The 19773-nt window shown below is 42.7% G+C and overlaps 1 protein-coding gene across 1 annotated transcript in view; it reads left to right on the plus strand.

Moving 5' to 3' along the window:
• The first annotated feature begins 736 nt into the window (after window positions 1-736).
• slc22a16 (solute carrier family 22 member 16) overlaps window positions 737-19773 on the plus strand; it is a 29292-nt gene continuing 10255 nt past the window's right edge. The window contains exons 1-5 of the mRNA XM_061929398.2: window positions 737-830; window positions 2271-2747; window positions 7972-8089; window positions 9857-10412; window positions 15626-15753. Coding sequence (XP_061785382.2) covers window positions 787-830; window positions 2271-2747; window positions 7972-8089; window positions 9857-10412; window positions 15626-15753 — 1323 coding nt within the window. The 5' untranslated portion in view covers window positions 737-786. The remainder of the gene's footprint in view (window positions 831-2270; window positions 2748-7971; window positions 8090-9856; window positions 10413-15625; window positions 15754-19773) is intronic.

The following is a 19773-nucleotide window of genomic DNA, read 5'->3' on the forward strand; positions in this document are numbered from 1 at the left end:
TGAATACACCCTACCCTTTAAATAGACCCATTTTTAGACCAGTTGATCTGCTGTCTCTCTTTTCTGCTTTGCCCCCCTCTCTTATGTGGAGAGGCTCTCAGGCGGCAACGGATCAGCTTCCACGGAGGAGGCGCTTCTGTTCCAAGTTGGTCCTTTCCAAGATTCTCGTTGTTCCCATTGGGTTGAGTTCTTTCTTGCCCTGATGTGGGATCGGAGTCGAGGATGTCATTGTGGCTTGTGCAGCCCTTTGAGACACTTGTGATTAAGGGCTATAGAAGTGAACTTTGATTGATTGGTTGAAGGATTTATTTTCTGCATTCACTCTGTATGCGCTATAAATGTCACGCCTGTTCAGTGTGTTTTCTTTGGTGTAAACGGGTTGATTTAAAAGAAGCTCAATGGTTACTTTGAGGCAGCATGTTTGGACCAAACATTCCTGCTGAAGCTCAACTATATTAGTACGAAAAAAATGAATATATAACTTTTCAGCTAAGAATCAATGTCTGTAGTTTTGCAAACAATTATTAAGCCTCTTTTGATCAGTCACAGCTGGAGTGAAATTAGAACATGGCAAACAGGAGAGTGCGTGTGTGTGTGTGTGTGTGTGTGTGTGTGTGTGTGTGTGTGTGTGTGTGTGTGTGTGTGTGTGTGTGTGTGTGTGTGTGTGTGCTCCTCCCACACTCCCACCCTAGTCCAAATTTGTGCTGCAGTTGACGTGGACCAATAGTGGACACATACACACACACACACACACACAAACACACACACCGAGGAGCCCCTGGCAAAATGACGGTAGAGAGGATATTCGACGAGCTAGGACATTTTAAAAGGTATGCAAACTTGTGTTATTATTTTTTTATGCACATCATAAGTTGGAGGGGTTGGAAAAGCAACAATCTTCACACAAAAAGTAATAACTTTGTGCAATGTTTGCTTTGCATGCTTTTATGCAGGTTGAGTCTAAATTTAGAAGTCACATTTAAAAAATCTTCTTTTAATATAATAAATAATTATGTATATATTTATGAATATATATAAATATATATATATATATATATATATATATATACATATATATATATAATATTTTTATTTTATAATAATTGTATAGATTTTATTTTTAATATACCTTTTTTAAAATATGTATTTCTTTTTCGATTAAAAAAAAATCACATTTGGGTATACATGCTTTTTAATGGACAATGTAGAAAGTGTCGTTCTCTATACCCCTCCCAGCCAGTAGAAGGCATACTTATGCGGTATCTGGTACTTTCATCAATATATTGTTGCCTTATAGTGAAAAGCATGTAACTCCAAAATTGTAAATTAATGTAAAATATATTTTAAAATATTTTCATTAATAAATTGTCATATTTTGTAAAAAAAAAAAAGAAAAAAAAAGTTTCATGTGAATCTGCATGGTTTTCATTCTACAATATATAAATGGTAAATGGAATATACTTGTATAGCTTCAAGGTACTCAAAGAGCTTTGACACTATTTCCACATTCACCCATTCACACACACATTCACACACTGATGGCGGGAGCTAACCACGACGCATCAGGAGCAAGGGTGAAGTGTCTTGCTCGAGGACACAACGGACGTGACTAGGTTGGTAGAAGCTGGGGCTCAAACCAGGTACCCTCAGGTGACTGACACCGCCACTCCCCCAACCGCGCCACGCCGTCCCCGTAACGTGTGTATAACTTACATTGTATTTTTTCCAAGGCATTTCAGCTCATCAACATGCATTGCAAAGTGTTTATTTGATGTCATCAATACATATCTCAGCATATTTACGTGTTATTTGGCACAGTGGCCTAGCGGTTAGAGTGTCCACCCTGAGATCGGTAGGTTGTGAGTTCAAACCCCGCCCGAGTCATACCAAAGATTATAAAAATGGGACCTATTACCTCCCTGCTTGGCACTCAGCATCAAGGGTTGGAATTGGGGGTTAAATCACCTAAATGGTTCCTGGGTGAGGCCACTGCTGCTGCTCACTGCTCCCCTCACCTCCCAGGGGGTGGAACAAGGGGATGGGTCAAATGCAGAGAGTAATTTCACCACACCTAGTGTGTGTGTGACTATCATTGGTACTTTACTATACAATGAAAAGCACGTATCTGCAAAAAATCTGAAAAATACTTACATTTATGTAAAGCATAAAAATGATACATTTATCCTTTATGTAACCACTAACATTTGTATTTTCCTTCTCCAAAAAGACATGCTTTTTCAGTTAAGCACACATCTTTTCTTCATCCGCAGGTTCCAAGCATGCGTCTACTTTGCGGCCGCCTTCCAAGCCATGGCCTGCGGGATCCACTACCTGTCCTCCGTCTTCCTGGTGGAGACCCCCAACTTTGTCTGCGGTGTCCCCGGCAACGTCACGGAGGTCTTGTTCGGCAACCTGACAGGACATCACGTGGAGGACTTCCTGCCGGCCTTCAAAGCTGGGACAGGCCCTTTGGTGGTGAGGACTCATGACGGACTACAGTGGGAGCTGAGCCGGTGTCAGCGAGCCCTGCGGATGGACCCCAAAGACTTCACCTATAGCTTTGATGGCAACAAAACGGCGCAGGTGTGCGATGGGAACTTTGCTTACGATCACAGCGAAGTGTACCAGAGTATTGTGACCGACTGGGACCTAGTCTGTGACAGAGCTTGGCTGGCCAAGCTGTGCCAGCCCACCTTCATGTTGGGGGTGCTGGTCGGGGCCCTCGTCTTTGGGGACATTGCTGACAGGTGAGCAGAGGCACGCGGTGTTTGAGAGGGGACAGAATAGTCGCATTGACGTTTCATGCAAAATTAGCATAATTCCTTAAGAGAGGACAAACAAAGAAAGGACAGGACATATCAGTGACATTCAATGCAAAACTGGCACAGAGAAAGGACAGAACACAGCAATTCAATTCTATGCAACATTGACATCATTCCTTAAGAGAGGACAGACGGGGGAAAAGGAACATACCAGTTGCAGTGACAATTGAATTGGGGGTTAAATCACAAAAATGATTCCCGGGCGCAGCCACCGCTGCTGCTCACTGCTCCCCTCACCTCCCAGGGGGTGATCAAGGGTGATGGGTCAAATGCAGGGAATAATTTCGCCACACCTAGTGTGTGTGTGACTATCATTGGTACTTTAACTTTAATATGAAAAACTGGCATTGTTCCTTAAGAGGGGACAGACAGGGAAAAGAAACACACCAGTTGGAGTGACTTATGAAAAACTGGCATTGTTCCTTAAGAGGGGACAGACAGGGGAAAAGGAACATACCAGTTGCAGTGACTTGTGAAAAACTGGCATTGTTCCTTAAGAGGGGACAGACAGGGGAAAAGGAACATACCAGTTGCAGTGACAATTGAATTGGGGGTTAAATCACCAAAAATGATTCCTGGGCGCGGCCACCGCTGCTGCTCACTGCTCCCCTCACCTCCCAGGGGGTGATCAAGGGTGATGGATCAAATGCAGAGAATAATTTTGCCACACCTAGTGTGTGTGTGACTATCATTGGTACTTTAACTTTAACTTTAACTTTAATATGAAAAACTGGCATTGTTCCTTGAGAAGGGACAGACAGGGGGAAAGGAACATACCAGTTGCAGTGACTTATGAAAAACTGTCCCCCTAGAGGGGGGGGGGGTTACCCACATATACGGTCCTCTCCAAGGTTTCTCATAGTCATTCACTTCGACGTCCCACTGCGGTGAGTTTTTCCTTGCCCTTATGTGGGCTTTGTACCGAGGATGTCGTTGTGGCTTGTGCAGCCCTCTGAGACACTTGTGATTTAGGGCTATATAAATAAACATTGATTGATTGATTGATTAAGAGGGGACAGACAGGGGAAAAGGAACATACCAGTTGCAGTGACATATGAAAAACTGGCATTGTTCCTTAAGAGGGGACAGACAGGGGAAAAGGAACATTCCAGTTGCAGTGACTTATAAAAAACTGGCATTGTTCTTTAAGAGGGGACAGACAGGGGAAGGAAACACACCAGTTGCAGTGACTTATGAAAAACTGGCATTGTTCCTTAAGAAGGGACAGACAGGGGAAAAGGAACATACCAGATGCAGTGACATATGAAAAACTGGCATTGTTCCTTAAGAGGGGACAGACAGGGGAAAAGGAACATACCAGTTGCAGTGACATATGAAAAACTGGCATTGTTCCTTAAGAGGGGACAGACAGGGGAAAAGGAACATACCAGTTGCAGTGACTTATAAAAAACTGGCATTGTTCTTTAAAAGGGGACAGACAGGGGAAGGAAACACACCAGTTGCAGTGACTTATGAAAAACTGACATTGTTCCTTAAGAAGGGACAGACAGGGGAAAAGGAACATACCAGTTGCAGTAGTGACATATGAAAAACTGGCATTGTTCCTTAAGAGGGGACAGACAGGGGGAAAGGAACATACCAGTTGCAGTGACTTATGAAAAACTGGCATTGTTCCTTAAGAGGGGACAGACAGGGGAAAAGGAACATACCAGTTGCAGTGACTTATGAAAAACTGGCATTGTTCCTTAAGAGGGGACAGACAGGGGAAAAGGAACATACCAGTTGCAGTGACTTATGAAAAACTGGTATTGTTCCTTAAGAGGGGACAGACAGGGGAAAAGGAACATACCAGTTGCAGTGACTTATGAAAAACTGACATTGTTCCTTAAGAGGGGACAGACAGGGGAAAAGGAACATACCAGTTGCAGTGACTTATAAAAAAACTGGCATTGTTCCTTAAGAGGGGACAGACAGGGGAAAAGGAACATACCAGTTGCAGTGACTTATGAAAAACTGACATTGTTCCTTAAGAGGGGACAGACAGGGGAAAAGGAACATACCAGTTGCAGTGACTTATAAAAAAAACTGGCATTGTTCCTTAAGAGGGGACAGACAGGGGAAAAGGAACATACCAGTTGCAGTGACAAATGAAAAACTGCCATTGTTCCTTCAAAGGGGACAGACAGAGAAAGGACATAACCACAGCAGTGATGTTCTATGCAACACTGGCATCATTCCTTAAGATGGGACAGACCGAAAGAAAGGATAGAACACATCAGTGGCATTCTATGCAACAATGGCATCATTCCTTAAGAGGGGACAAACAAAGAAAGGACAGAACACAGCAATTAAATTACATGCAACATTGACATCATTCCTTAAGAGGGGACAGACATGGATAATGAACAGAACAGTCGCAGTAACATATGCAAAACTGGCATCATTCCTTAAGAGGGGACAAAGAAAGAAAGGTCAGAACACATCAGTGATGTTCTATACAACATTGGCGTCATTTCTTAAGAGGGGACAGACAGAGAAAGGACAGAACACAGCAGTGACATTCTATGCAACATTGGATTCATTTCTTAAGAGGGGACAGACAGAGAAAGGACAGAACATAGCAGTGACATTCTCTGCAACATTGTCATCATTCCTTAAGAGGGGACAGACAGGGAAAGGACAGAACACGGCAATTAAATTCTATGCAACATTATTTCTTCAGAGGGGACATAACAGTCGCAGTGACATATGACAAACTGGCATTGTTCCTTAAAAGGGGACAGACAGAGAAAGGACATAACCACAGCAGTGACATTCTATGCAAAACTGGCATCGTTACATAAGAGGGGACAGATAGAGAAAGGACAGAACACATCAGTCACGTTCTATGCAACATTGGCATCATTCCTTAAGAGGGGACAGACAGAAAGAAAGGACAGAACACAGCAGTGACATTCTATGCGAAACTGGCATCGTTACTTAAAGGGGAACATTATCACCAGACCTATGTAAGCGTCAATATATACCTTGATGTTGCAGAAAAAAGACCATATATTTTTTTAACCGATTTCCGAACTCTAAATGGGTGAATTTTGGCGAATTAAACGCCTTTCTAATATTGGCTCTCGGAGCGATGACGTCACAATGTGACGTCGCATCGGGAAGCAATCCACCATTTTCTCAAACACCGAGTCAAATCAGCTCTGTTATTTACCGTTTTTTCGACTGTTTTCCGTACCTTGGAGACATCATGCCTCGTCGGTGTGTTGTCAGAGGGTGAAACAACACGAACAGGGACGGATTCAAGTTGCACCAGTGGCCCAAAGATGCGAAAGTGGCAAGAAATTGGACGTTTGTTCTGCACACTTTACCGACGAAAGCTATGCTACGACAGAGATGGCAAGAATGTGTGGATATCCTGCGACACTCAAAGCAGATGCATTTCCAACGATAAAGTCAAAGAAATCTGCCGCCAGACCCCCATTGAATCTGCCGGAGTGTGTGAGCAATTCAGGGACAAAGGACCTCGGTAGCACGGCAAGCAATGGCGGCAGTTTGTTCCCGCAGACGAGCGAGCTAAACCCCCTGGATGTCTTGGCTCACACTGTCCCGAAGATGATCAAGAGAAGAATATCAACCTTAGCTTCCCTGGCCTGCTGACATGAGGGTATGTCTACAGAATATATTAATTGATGAAAATTGGGCTGTCTGCACTCTCAAAGTGCATGTTGTTGCCAAATGTATTTCATATGCTGTAAACCTAGTTCATAGTTGTTAGTTTCCTTTAATGCCAAACAAACACATTTCAATCGTTGGTTAGAAGGCGATCGCCGAATTCGTCCTCGCTTTCTCCCGTGTCGCTGGCTGTCGTGTCGTTTTCGTCGGTTTCGCTTGCATACGGTTCAAACCGATATGGCTCAATAGCTTCAGTTTCTTCTTCAATTTCATTTTCGCTACCTGCCTCCACACTACAACCATCCGTTTCAATACATGCGTAATCTGTTGAATCGCTTAAGCCGCTGAAATCCGAGTCTGAATCCGAGCTAATGTCGCTATAGCTTGCTGTTCTTTCCGCCATGTTTGTTTGTGTTGGCTTCACTATGTGACGTCACAGGAAAACGGACGGGTGTTTATAACGATGGTTAAAATCAGGCACTTTGAAGCTTTTTTTAGGGATATTGCGTGATGTGTAAAATTTTGAAAAAAACTTCGAAAAATATAATAAGCCACTGGGAACTGATTTTTAATGGTTTTAACAATTCTGAAATTGTGATAATGTTCCCCTTTAAGAGGGGACAAACAAAGAAAGGACAGAACATTTTAGTGATGTTCTATGCAACATTGGCATCATTCCTTAAGAGGGGACAGACAGAAAGAAAGGACAGAACACAGCAGTGACATTCTATACGAAACTGGCATCATTACTTAAGCGGGGACAAACAAAGAAAGGACAGAACATATCAGTGATGTTCTATACAACATTGGCGTCATTCCTTAAGAGGGGACAGACAGAAATAAAGGACAGAACACATCTGTGACGTTCTAAGCAACATTGACTTCATTCCTTTAGAGGGGACAGACAGAAATAAAGGACAGAACACATCTGTGACGTTGTAAGCAACATTGACTTCATTCCTTAAGAGGGGACAGACAGAAAGAAAGGACAGAACACACCTGTGACGTTCTATGCAACATTGGCATCATTCCTTAAGAGTGGACAGACAAAGAAAGAACAGAACACATGAGTGATGTTCAATGCAAAACTGGCATCGGTCCTACAGAGGGGACAGACAGAGAGAAAGGACATAACACAGCAATTAAATTATATGCAACATTGGCATCATTCCTTAAGAGGGGACCGACAGGGAAAAGGAACATAAGAGTTGCAGTCACATATGCAAAACTGGCATTGTTCCTTCAAAGGGAACAGACAGAGAAAGGACGGAACACAGCAGTGACATTCTATGCAACATTGGCTTCATTTCTTAAGAGGGGACAGACAGAGAAAGGACAGAACACAGCAGTGACATTCTATGCAACATGGACATATTCCTGTGGGAATGCACTTTTTAAAAATGTGCCTATCATTCACAATTCTTATGTGAGACAAGATCACATGTATTTTTGTCTTAAGAGGGGACAGACAAACGCTATGCAGTCATAAGCCAACAATTCATTTTTCCTTCAGGGTGGGCCGAGTGAAGATCCTCATGTTCACCAGCGTCTGTCAGTTTGCCCTCGGCGTGTTTGTTGCCTTTTCCAAAAACTACTACTTCTTTGTGGCGCTGCGTTTCCTGCTGGCTATGGTGAGTTCGTTGTTGTGCATCTTCACATGCAACTCAACACAACAATAACAGCTCATAAGCTGCTCTGATCATGCCAATTACTGGCCTGTGCAGCTGTAAAGTTGATCCTGCACCCCCCCCCCCCCCCCCCCCCCACACAGCTGACGTGTTTCACATGGAATCAGACTCTGGTAAACAACTCCCACATAACACAGCACCACTCTGCAAGCGCACGCAGGCTTTTACACAGCGTTAGCCAGCAAAAACTTACAGTATTGAACGTAATCCGTGTAAAAAGGTGTCAAGCTGCAATTGATGAACTGATGCATTCTTGGGATTGTTTTTGCAAAGAAATTAAGTATGTATTTGTTTTTTAATGCCACAAAAATGAAATTAATTTAAGGGAGGGGTTGTTTTTACTTGTAGGAAAATACTTTTCTTCACACAAAAAAACAAAAGTTTTTTTTCAAATAAAATCAAAAAACATAAATAATTATAAGAAAAATGAAGTACTTCTCATTTTTTTAGATGAACAAAAAAACGTAATAGATTTTTTATTAAATAAATAAAATTGTTGTTGCATTTCTATTCATTTATCTTTTTGGATAAAGCAAAGACAAACAAAAATGTAACATTTTAGATTTTTTTGTTTGATTTATATCTACATTATAGAGTGTATAATACATTTAGTTATTATTGTAATAAAAAATAACTCAACCAGTAAATTATTACAAAATGTCTTTATTTTTCAAGTTTAACAAAAATAAAATAGACTTTTTTAATAAAAGCAAAAATAAAAAACAAAACAAAACAAACAAACCCAAAAACAAATAATAATATAAATATATTATTGTTTTAACTTTATTAAAAAAGTGTTTTTCTTTTTGTTAAACTTGTTTGTATATATATATGTATATATATATATATATATATATATATATATATATATATATATATATATATATATATATATACTGCGATGGCGGGGCGTGTATATATATATATATATATATATATATATATATATATATATATGTATATATATATATATATATATATATATGTATGTGTGTGTGTATATATATATATATATATATATATATATATATATATATATATATATATATATATATATATATATATATATATATATATATCTTAATAAGATTATCCAAAAAATAGTGCTCGATACCGTGGTAGAGCGCAATATATGTATGTGTGGGAAAAAATCACAAGACTACTAAGATGATGATTGATGATTGAGGGAACCCCTCATGAAACAGGCCTGTAGAGATGAAGTAGTCTTGTGATTTTTTCCCACACATACATATATATATATATATATATATATATATATATATAAATTTAATAAAAAGAAAAATACCTTTTTAATAAAGTGAAAACAATAATATATATGTGTGTGTATGTATATATATATATATATATATATATATATAAAATCAAAAGCAACCGAAATTTAATCTTTTGAATTTTTTTTATTTAGCTTTGTACGTACAGTATACATAATAAATAAATAAATATAATACATTTACTAATTTATTTTGTAATAGAAAAGTAACTAAAATAAAACTATACGATGAAAATAATTAGTTTTAAATTGTTTACAATATTTTTTTTTTCTTCTTGTTTTACCTCTGAAACTAAAAACAAAGGTCTTTTATTGACCTGATGGCAGAGGTTTGTTATCCCATCATAAAAAAGTAGGTATAGGATTTGAAATAGTTGATTGAAGAGTTTAGTTGGTCGTCTACTTCTTTCTTCCACCAGGCGTCCAGCGGCTATCTGGTCGTGGTGTTTGTCTACGTGACAGAGTTCACTGGCATCAAGGTGCGCACTTGGACTTCCATGCACGTGCACGCCGCCTTCGCAGTGGGCATCATGGTCGTGGCTCTGACGGGCTACTTGGTGCGAGTGTGGTGGATCTACCAGATCATCCTCTCCCTCTGCACCTCGCCTTTCTTGCTCTTCTGCTGGAAGTTCCCCGAGACGCCCTTTTACCTCATCGCCAAGGGTCGCTACAAGGACGCCCAGACCCTCCTGGATCACATGGCCCGCGTCAACGGCCTGGAGTCGCGGCTCAAGGTGGAGGAGCTCCTGGAGTCAGAACAAAACGAAAAAGCTCTACTGGAGAAGAAGATGTCGGACAGACCGGCCGAGGGGGAGAAGAAGCTGTCCATCTTGGATTTGTTCGGCAGCTGGAGGATGGCGGGACGAACGTGCACCGTGTGGGCCATCTGGTTCATTGGCAGCCTGGGATACTACGTCTTCTCTCTGGGCTCCGTCAACCTTGGAGGGAATCAGTACATTAACCTCTTCCTGGCTGGTAAGTGTGCGGCTGTTGCTGTGACATCAGCAAATCTCCAAATATACAAAACCCGAAACCAGTGAAGTGGGCACGTTGTGTAATTCGTGAATAAAAACAGAATGCAATGATTTGCAAATCCTTTTCAACTTATATTCAATTGAATAGACTGCAAAGACAATATATTTAATGTTCGAACTGAGAAACTTCATTATTTTTTGTAAATAATCATTAACTTAGAATTTAATGGCAGCAACACATTGCAAAAAAGTTGGCACAGGGAATTTTTACCACTGTGTTGCATGGCCTTTCCTTTTAACAACACTGACAACTGAGGAGACCAATTTTTGAAACATTTCAGGAGGAATTTTTTCCCATTCTTGCTTGATGTACAGCTTAAGTTGATCAACAGTCCGGGGTCTCTGTTGTGGTATTTTACGCTTCATAATGTGCCACACATTTTCAATGGGAGACAGGTCTGGACTACAGGCAGGCCAGTCTAGTACCCGTACTCTTTTACTGCAAAGCCACACTGTTGTAACACGTGCAGAATGTGGCTTGGCATTGTCTTGCTGAAATAAGCAGGGGCGTCCATGAAAAAGACGTTGCTTGGATGGCAACATATGTTGTATTCATTGTATTCTGATTTTATTTACCATTTACACAACGTGCCAACTTCACTGGTTTTGGGTTTTGTATAATGTGGAACAAAATGTTTTTAGTTTTATTCAAGCACAACAAAAATGTTTACTCTCCCAATATTAAAACCATATTTAACTGTATATAATCTGTATATACACACATTTTTCATAAAATATATATATATTAAAAAAAAGAAATACCTTTTTTGTCTAATTTTAGTCAATAGAAAATAAAAGTATGTGTAATTTTCATGGAGGAAAAAAAAACAACATGATTTGTATTCATGCTTTTTCAATGAACAAATGCAATTCCCAATTTCTTCCTTGTACGTTTCGGCCCAGAAATAAGTACATCAAATGTATGTAACTCCAAAAATGGTTGATTTTTTAATTATTTTTTTACCTTTACCACAGCTGTGTGCCAGGGTTTACAAAAAGATTGTCCTCACGTGAAAGTGATGCACGCTCAGTGAGACACAATGACGTTTCCATATTCCTTGTTACACACATGAATTTGAGAGCAAGATGCAACAAAACGCGTTCATCCACAGTGCAAGGTCGCTTCTAAGATACGAATCCTCACAAACACGGCGGAAAATAAACTAAGTCTATTCCAAGTACCAGTATCACTGGAGGACGACAGGGAAAGGAATAGCTAAGCATGCTTCACACACACACACCGAGCAAGAGTACACCAAGCAGGGGTGATCGATCCAGATGTCGATAGGATCGATACCTAGTAAACCTACTAAAATGATTAGCTTGACATCTCAGATTTAAGTTATTGTGCGCCGGACACTTTATTTTGTTAAAAAAAGGGTATGTAACATTCAATAGAAGACATATTACATCATATGATATACAACAATACTAGAAAATTATACGTTTGATAAGATAAGCTCAATAAATATGTGCTATTGTGGTTACACTGTTCACTGTTGTCACTGTATTGTCGGATGAACTGTATGTATGTATGTATGCATGCATGCATGCATGTATGCATGTATGTATGCATGTATGCATGTATGTATGCATGTATGCAAGTATGCATGTATGCAAGTATGTATGTATGTATATATGTATGCATGCATGCATGCATGCATGCATGCATGTATGTATGTATGTATGCATGTATGTATGTATGTATGCAAGTATGCATGTATGTATGTATGCAAGTATGCAAGTATGCATCAGTGTTTCCCACACATTCATTTATTTGTGGCGGCCCGCCACAAAAGAATTACGTCCGCCACAAATGGATTTTTCGGCTTTTGACTCGCTCGACCGCTCATAAAAGCAATGGGACTGTCTGTGAATGTTGCTTGTAGTTACACCTCCGGTGCAGTAGGTGGCGGTAGCCTACTATGCATTGTAACTCCGCCAATAGCACTTAATTCACCTGGTGGGCCAGAAGAAGAAGAAGAAGAAGAAGAGGGACGGACGGACGGGATCAAAATACTCGCCGGCTACTTTTCATAATGATGGCGCTTCCTACGTTTCTACCTCAAACGTCCAAAAGCTGCTGAAAGCCTTGATCCAGGATGCCATGGGGAAAAAAACTTAAATGGTGCCTTTTGGCGACAGTTAGCAGTTTGGTGGCTCATAGCCGGCTAGCTAACGCTTGCTAGCGTGGTAGCATTGCTTCATTTTTACAGGTGTTATAGGTAGATAGGTTATAGCTGCATCGCTCGCGGCTCGTCATATATTTAACGTTAATCCGCGATTTCACCTTGCGTTTCACTGACGTGAGCAGCCTGACGCTGCTTCATTAACACCGCCGCTGTTTGACTCAGGGACCGGGCAGACGCACGTAGTAACAGTCACGTGTTACAATACCGACGACCTAACGTGTCCAGGTTATAACCCTGTTGTCAATAAACACACATGGACTGAAGCTAAATTGTCCACTGTCCACTGCAACATGTGAATGCAATGAAAAGAATAAAATCTGAGCCAACCAGCTGTTAAAATGTTGTCCAGGTTAATGTTTTGGCCATTAAAGGCAAGATTTCAACTGTGATCGGGCTTTAAACAGGTGGCTGACCTGTTCAGATGGGTGTAACTGCTACTGGTCAAATAATGTGAAATAGCATTTTATTTTACATGTATGCAATGCCATTTAAATGTAATTATAGATAATAATAATAATAAATACTGTGTAGTGTTGTAAATAGTCAACGGGAAGAATTTTAGTAAGATATAAGCCATGAGCACTACACAGCCAGAAAAAAACCTAGGCAGGACAAGTAAAAATATTGGGGCAAGTAGATTTGAGAAGTCAGGCAAGTAGAAAAAAACCTTAACGTTGAACCCTGCATGTGTTGAGCTGCTGCCGCTTAAGGTTAGACGGCACTGTACATAGAGCGGTTCTGCTCGTTAGTAATAAATTCTAATGTTGGATGTTCACTCCTTCACACAGATGAGTATAGAAAAATATTTTCAACGGCCGAAAAGGGCTCGACTTGGAGAGGAGGTAGGCCTACAGTCCGGACCACAGGTGCGACCTGTTCAGCAGCAGCAGGAGGAGGAGGAGGAGGTTGACTGACTGTGGCAGGACACCTCTGCCTCTGTTTCACTTCATGTTGCTGGTAAATAATATGGTTGTAGTAGTAGGCTAAAGTTAAATTATTTAGTATTCACTAATTAAAGGGGCAGAGCTTTAAGAGACATTTTAGCTTTTATATTTTATAAGAACCACAATTTATAAATATATTTCAGTGAATCACTAATTGTTCCAATCTGTATATAAATATGTACATAAAATGTTGTAATTATATTCCAACTCCGCGTTCTTCTTGGTCATCGCCGCATGTATGCATGTATGCATGTATGCATGTATGTATGCATGCATGCATGTATGCATGTATGTAAAACACTGTGTCTTGATGTCCAAGACAAATTTCTCCTCGGAGACAATAAAGCTAATTATTATTACTAATATTATTATTATTGTTATTTTGACATGCTATAAAACATCTTCACTTCTTTCATCTATTGTGAAAATATCCGACTGTGTATGGAGGCCAAGCATTATGATTTGAAACACTCGTGAATTGATATTACAAATACTTAGATATTATTTTCAGACTATTTTTAGACAACCACAACAAAACATTTGTTTTAGTTAACCTGAAGATATAACCTGTCTTTTACCGTATTTTCCGCACTATAAGGCGCACCGGATTATTAGCCGCACCTTCTATGAATTACATATTTCATAATTTTGTCCACCAATAAGCCGCCCCGGACTATAAGCCGCGCCTACGCTGCGCTAAAGTGAATGTCAAAAAAACGCTGCGCTAAAGTGAATGTCAAAAAAACAGTCAGATAGTTCAGTCAAACTTTAATAATATATTGAAAACCAGCGTTCTAACAACTCTGTCCCAAAATGTACGCAAATGTGCAATCACAAACATAGTAAAATTCAAAATGGTGTAGAGCAATAAATAGCAACATAATGTTGCTCGAACGTTAATGTCACAACACACAAAATAAACATAGCGCTCACCTTCTGAAGTTATTCTTCATTCGTAAATCCTTCGAATTCTTCGTCTTCGGTGTCCGAATTGAAAAGTTGCGCAAGCGTGGGATCCAAAAATGGCCGGCTCCGCCTCGTCGAAGTCATCGGATTCAGTGTCGCTGTTGTTGTGCAGCAGTTCTGTGAATCCTGCCTTCCGGAAAGCTCGGACCACAGTTGTGACCGAAACTATCTGCCCAGGCATTTACGATCCACTGGCAGATGTTGGCGTATGTCGACCGGCGCTATCTGCCCGTCTTAGTGAAGGTGTGTTCGCCTTCGGAGCTGTGTGAAAAAAGCCACCCGGCCTCTTCGCGTAAACTTCCCTTAACCACTCGCTCATCTTTTCTTCATCCATCCATCCCTTCGAGTTAGCTTTTATGATGACGCCGGCTGGAAAGGTCTCTTTTGGCAAGGTCTTCCTTTTGAATATCACCATGAGTGGAAGTTAGCATGGCAAGCTAGAACCACAGTGAAGGATGACTTCTCATTCCCTGTGGTGCGAATATTCACCGTACGTGCTCCCGTTCCACAGGAATATCAGTTGCTGTGAAATACGGTAGTAATCCGTGTGCGGATGGAGAGATTGCGTCTTTTTATGAACCGGATCCTTGTCCTTTGTAGGAGCCATTTTGTGGTCTTTACAGATGTAAACAGGAAATGAAACGTACGGTGATATCCGCGCGTTTTTTCTTCTTCTTCCGGGGGCGGGTGGTTGCTTAAAGCGCTTCCTGTTCTATGGGGGCGGGTGCTTTCCTTGGCGGTTGCTTGCGTAGAAGAAGAAGCGCTTCCTGTTCTACCGGGAAAAAAGATGGCGGCTGTTTACCGAAGTTGCGAGATCGAAACTTTATGAAAATTAATCGTAATAAAGCGCACCGGGTTATAAGGCGCACTGTTAGCTTTTGAGAAAATTTGTGGTTTTTAGGTGCGCCTTATAGTGCGGAAAATACGGTACTGTTGCGTTTTTTTAGCATCTTCACAACGATAAAATATCAGCTAACCATTAGCATGGTAACATGCTAATGTTTGCTTGGTAGCTGCTGACTAAGGCCTTTTGCCATTGGCTGATTCCACAGGTGCGGTGGAGCTTCCCTCTTATCTGGTGGGCTGTTTCGCCATGGACCGCATTGGTCGCAAGAAGACGTGCGCCCCGGCTCTGCTGCTGGCCGGAGTGGCCTGCATGCTCATCATAGTGGTCCCGGCTGTACGTACTAAGTGTGTGTGTGCGTGTGCGTGTGTGTGTTACGTCATACAAGTCGGTTGCGGTTGACTTGGCAAACAACAACACAAAGTCCAACTTGACATAACCTTGGAAACACGGCCAGACAAAGCTGCTGTGTTACCGTGGCAACCACTAAGTGAACCCACCCCCCCACATTTTCTAGCACTGTATATATTTGGATGTATGATATGACAAAGTGACCAACTATTCTTACAATACGTAACACAATACAAGCACATCCTAGTAAATCTGACATTTGCCCTGAATGAAATAAATAAATGTCTGGATCCACAGACATAGTTTATAAATACACCGTCTTGAATGGGATCAGTTCTCACTGAGTGTCTTGTTTCATGCAGTGACCAGCTTGTTTCCATGTGTGCGACTACATGTTTATTTCACACCAGGTCTGTTACTACTAAAATTAACAACAATAACTCGAAAAAATTCTGACAGAAATTTTTAAAAAGCCCTCCTATCTGTTGGTAACAAAAAATAATGCCAACAAGGCTTGCTTACTTGCTTATGGCTGTCCATCGGTTACGATGATGACGTTGCTCCAGTAATGGGTTATTGAGGGGGATTTCGTATATGCCATTGCATGTGGCTGTACAGGCCAATGCGCGACCCTCATGGTTTGCCACATGTAGTCCACGCTTGAGAGGGGGGCCCCTGCAGCGCGCTGATGTTGCTGTATACGTTGTTGTTTTCTCCTCTCAGTGGTCTGCTCCTGGAGATGAGCAATGCCGCCGTGACTGCAGTTGCGCCGGGTGTGGCGATCAGCAGCCAAGACTTCCAGTGCCGAAGGCTGGATGGCACAGCGCTTCAGGAGGGTTTTTATGTGGTCCTTGTAGCGTTTCCGCTGACCCCCAGGAGACCTACAGCCTTCCTGGAGTCGGCCATAGAGGATCTGTCGGGGGAGCCTCTGGGCGGGCATGCGGATTACATGCCCCACCCAGCGCAGATGTCTTTGCGCAAGGAACACTTGGATGCTGGGTGTTTGGGTCCGGTCATAAATATCCACACGTGGGACTCTGTCCTCCCAGGTCAGACCCAGAATCCGTTGCAGGCAGCGGATGTGGTATCTCTCCAGGATTCTGACGTGGCTTTGGTAAGGGGTCCAGGCTTCGGAGCCGTATAGTAGTGTGAACAGACAAACTGCTTTGTAAACAGCTGCTTTGGTGGGAACTGTCAGGTTTCTGTTCAGGAAGACTCTGGTTTTGAGCCTAGCGAAGGCAGCAGATGCTAACCCAACACGGACCTGGATGTCATTATCGATGTTACAGGCGGGGGACAGGACGCTTCCGAGGTAGGTGAAATGTGGAACTATGGTGAGCTGCTGGCCATCAATGTTGAAGACAGGCACTTCTGACTGGTGGGTAGAGTGTTGCGCAATGATCTGTGTTTTTGAAATGTTGACCTTGAGTCCTAGGGCACTGAACGTGGATGAGAACACGTTAAGTGCACGTTGTAGAGAGTCTGGCGTGTGGGCAAGGAGGGCACAATCGTCAGCATACTGAAGTTCTAGGATCTGTTGTTTTGTAATTTTAGTGAAGGCCTGTGGTTCCCAGAGCTTTGTGTGAGAGGAGAGTGACTGCTGAGAGAAAGAGGTTGAATAGGACAGGGGCTAAGACACCTCCCTGCCTGACCCCGACTTTCACATTAAAAGAGGGGGATTGCTGGCCTCCAATGCGGACACAGGCTCGCATTCCATCATGAAGTTGTCTCAGGATGTTGAGGAACTTTGGCGGAATCCCCAGCCTTCCCAGTAAGTCCCAGAGGAGATTCTGGTTTACGGTGTCAAATGCCTTGGACAGGTCGATGAAGGCGATGTACAGATCCTGGTGGTGTTCCCGGCACTTTTCTTGTACCTGCCTGGCTACAAAGATCATGTCAGTAGTACTGCGATCTCTTCTGAATCCACACTGTGATTCAGGCAGGATGTTCTCAGAGATGTGAGTAACTAAACGAGAGAGCATGACCCGGGCAAGAACTTTCCAAGCAACCGAGAGCAGGGAAATTCCTCTGTTGTTTCCACAGTCGGCTTTGTCACCTTTCCTCTTAAAGATGGTTATTATAGCAGCATCCTTCCATTCCTGGGGGATGGCTTGAGAGGACCAGATGGAGTCAATCAGCTGGCAAAGTTTGCGGGTGAGGAGATAGCCACCAAGCTTCAGCTCCTCAGCTGGGATACCGTCAGGGCCTGGGCTTTTGTTGTTTTTTAGGCCCTTGATGGCTTTTCAGACCTCAGCAAAGGTAGGCGGGGAGTCCAGGTGGTCGACTGGGGGAGTGGTTGGGAAATTGGTGAAAATGTCCTTTTCAGAGGTAAGCAGCATGGGCTTTGTGTTTTGCCTGGAGAAGTTTATGGATATCCGGTGCACTGTTGTCAAACCAGTCCTGATGTTTACGCCTGGTGTACCCAAGGGATTCCTCTGCTGCTTGATGGATGGCAGTCCTTAGGGAGTTCCAGCAGGTGTTGATGTCAGGGTCCAGGTGGGTATCAGGGATTGCAGACAAATTTTCTGCAAGCTGTGCTCTGAGCTGGTCTACAGAGTGTTTGGATTTGAATGCTTCACAGTTGAGTCTCTTGTTTGGCGTTGTTTTCTTCAGTTGGGGGCGGACTTCCATCTGAAATTTGGCTTAATCATTCGATGGTCAGTCCAGCAGTCCGCTCCACGCATCGCTCTGGAGATTAGGACCTCCTTCCTGTCTCTACGACGGGTGATAATATAGTCAAGGAAGTGCCAATGTTTGGAGTGAGGATGTTGCCAGGAGGTCTTGAATTTATCCTTGATCTGGAACAGGGTGTTGGTGATGATTAACTGATGTTCAGAGCAGAGTGTAAGGAGGCGAAGCCCATTATCATTGAGCCTACCAACCCTGTGCTGACCAAGTGTTCCGGTCCAGAGCCCACTCTCAGAGCCCACCCTCGCGTTAAAATCCCCGAGGAGTATGAGCTTGTCGGTGGGAGGCGTTCCCTCTATGGCGAGGTATGCATCCAGGGTTGGGGCGTAGGCGCTGATAAGGGTGACATGGCGATTTTTGGTGAGTGGTACACGCCACGTCATGAGCCTTTCGCTTTTACCCACTGGAGACTCTGGGATCTTGTGAAGCAGGCTTGTCCTGGCGGCAAAACCCACTCCATGTAGACGACGGGAGCCTTCTGGATGACCCTTCCAGAAGAAGGTGTAGCTTTCTCCCCCCTCCGTGATTGAGTCTTCCCCATGTAAGCGAGTTTCGCTCAGGGCGGCTATGTCAATGCGTATCGGTTTAGTTCATGTGCAACGAGGGCTGTTCTTCGCTGCGGACGGCAGGAGAGATCACGCACATCCAAAAGTGTGCGGACATTCCATGACGCTATTGTGAAGGGAATTTTGTGGCGTCCTCCAGTGGCATGAAAAGCTCATGACGACCTTCTGCCGCATGGGGTTACAGAGGACTGCCAGAGCACCGGTCTGTTGGTGACTGCCTAATGCGGGTCATCGCCACAGATTTTTCGTTAGGGGTTTTCTCCCGTAGCCTATAACCAAGTGATTAGCCAGTAGGCACTGGTCAGACAGATGGTGGTAGCCTGGATGAAGGCAAAGCTATCCACCCCGGGGGATTCTATGCAGTTTAGCCTGAGGCCGCAAGGCACACAGTTACTGGGGACTGCCACGAGGAGGCACAGCAAAGGTCTTGGTGATGGAGAGGCTATGTACTGGCGAGGAAAGACTTACACATTCTGCTTTTCCATCGCTTGGTTCTTGATCAGCTAGCCAGCGGCAGTTCCTGGAAGCGAGAGGCAGCAAGCAGGAGGCATGCAACTATGCTATCCAAGGATGGCTGCACTAGACTCATCACATCACCCTGCGGGTCATACCCGCTAGCCCCCAAGGCTTATAGCGGACGTAACAGCTAGCATTGTTAGCAGCATGCGTAAATTTAGCTGACTTGCTAAATGTCAATGGGATTTGCAAAATGCTAAAATGGCCAAAGTTAGCACATGGCAAGTTGTGATTA

This window comes from Nerophis lumbriciformis, linkage group LG34 (assembly GCF_033978685.3).
Source record: "Nerophis lumbriciformis linkage group LG34, RoL_Nlum_v2.1, whole genome shotgun sequence".
Lineage (NCBI taxonomy): Eukaryota > Metazoa > Chordata > Actinopteri > Syngnathiformes > Syngnathidae > Nerophis > Nerophis lumbriciformis.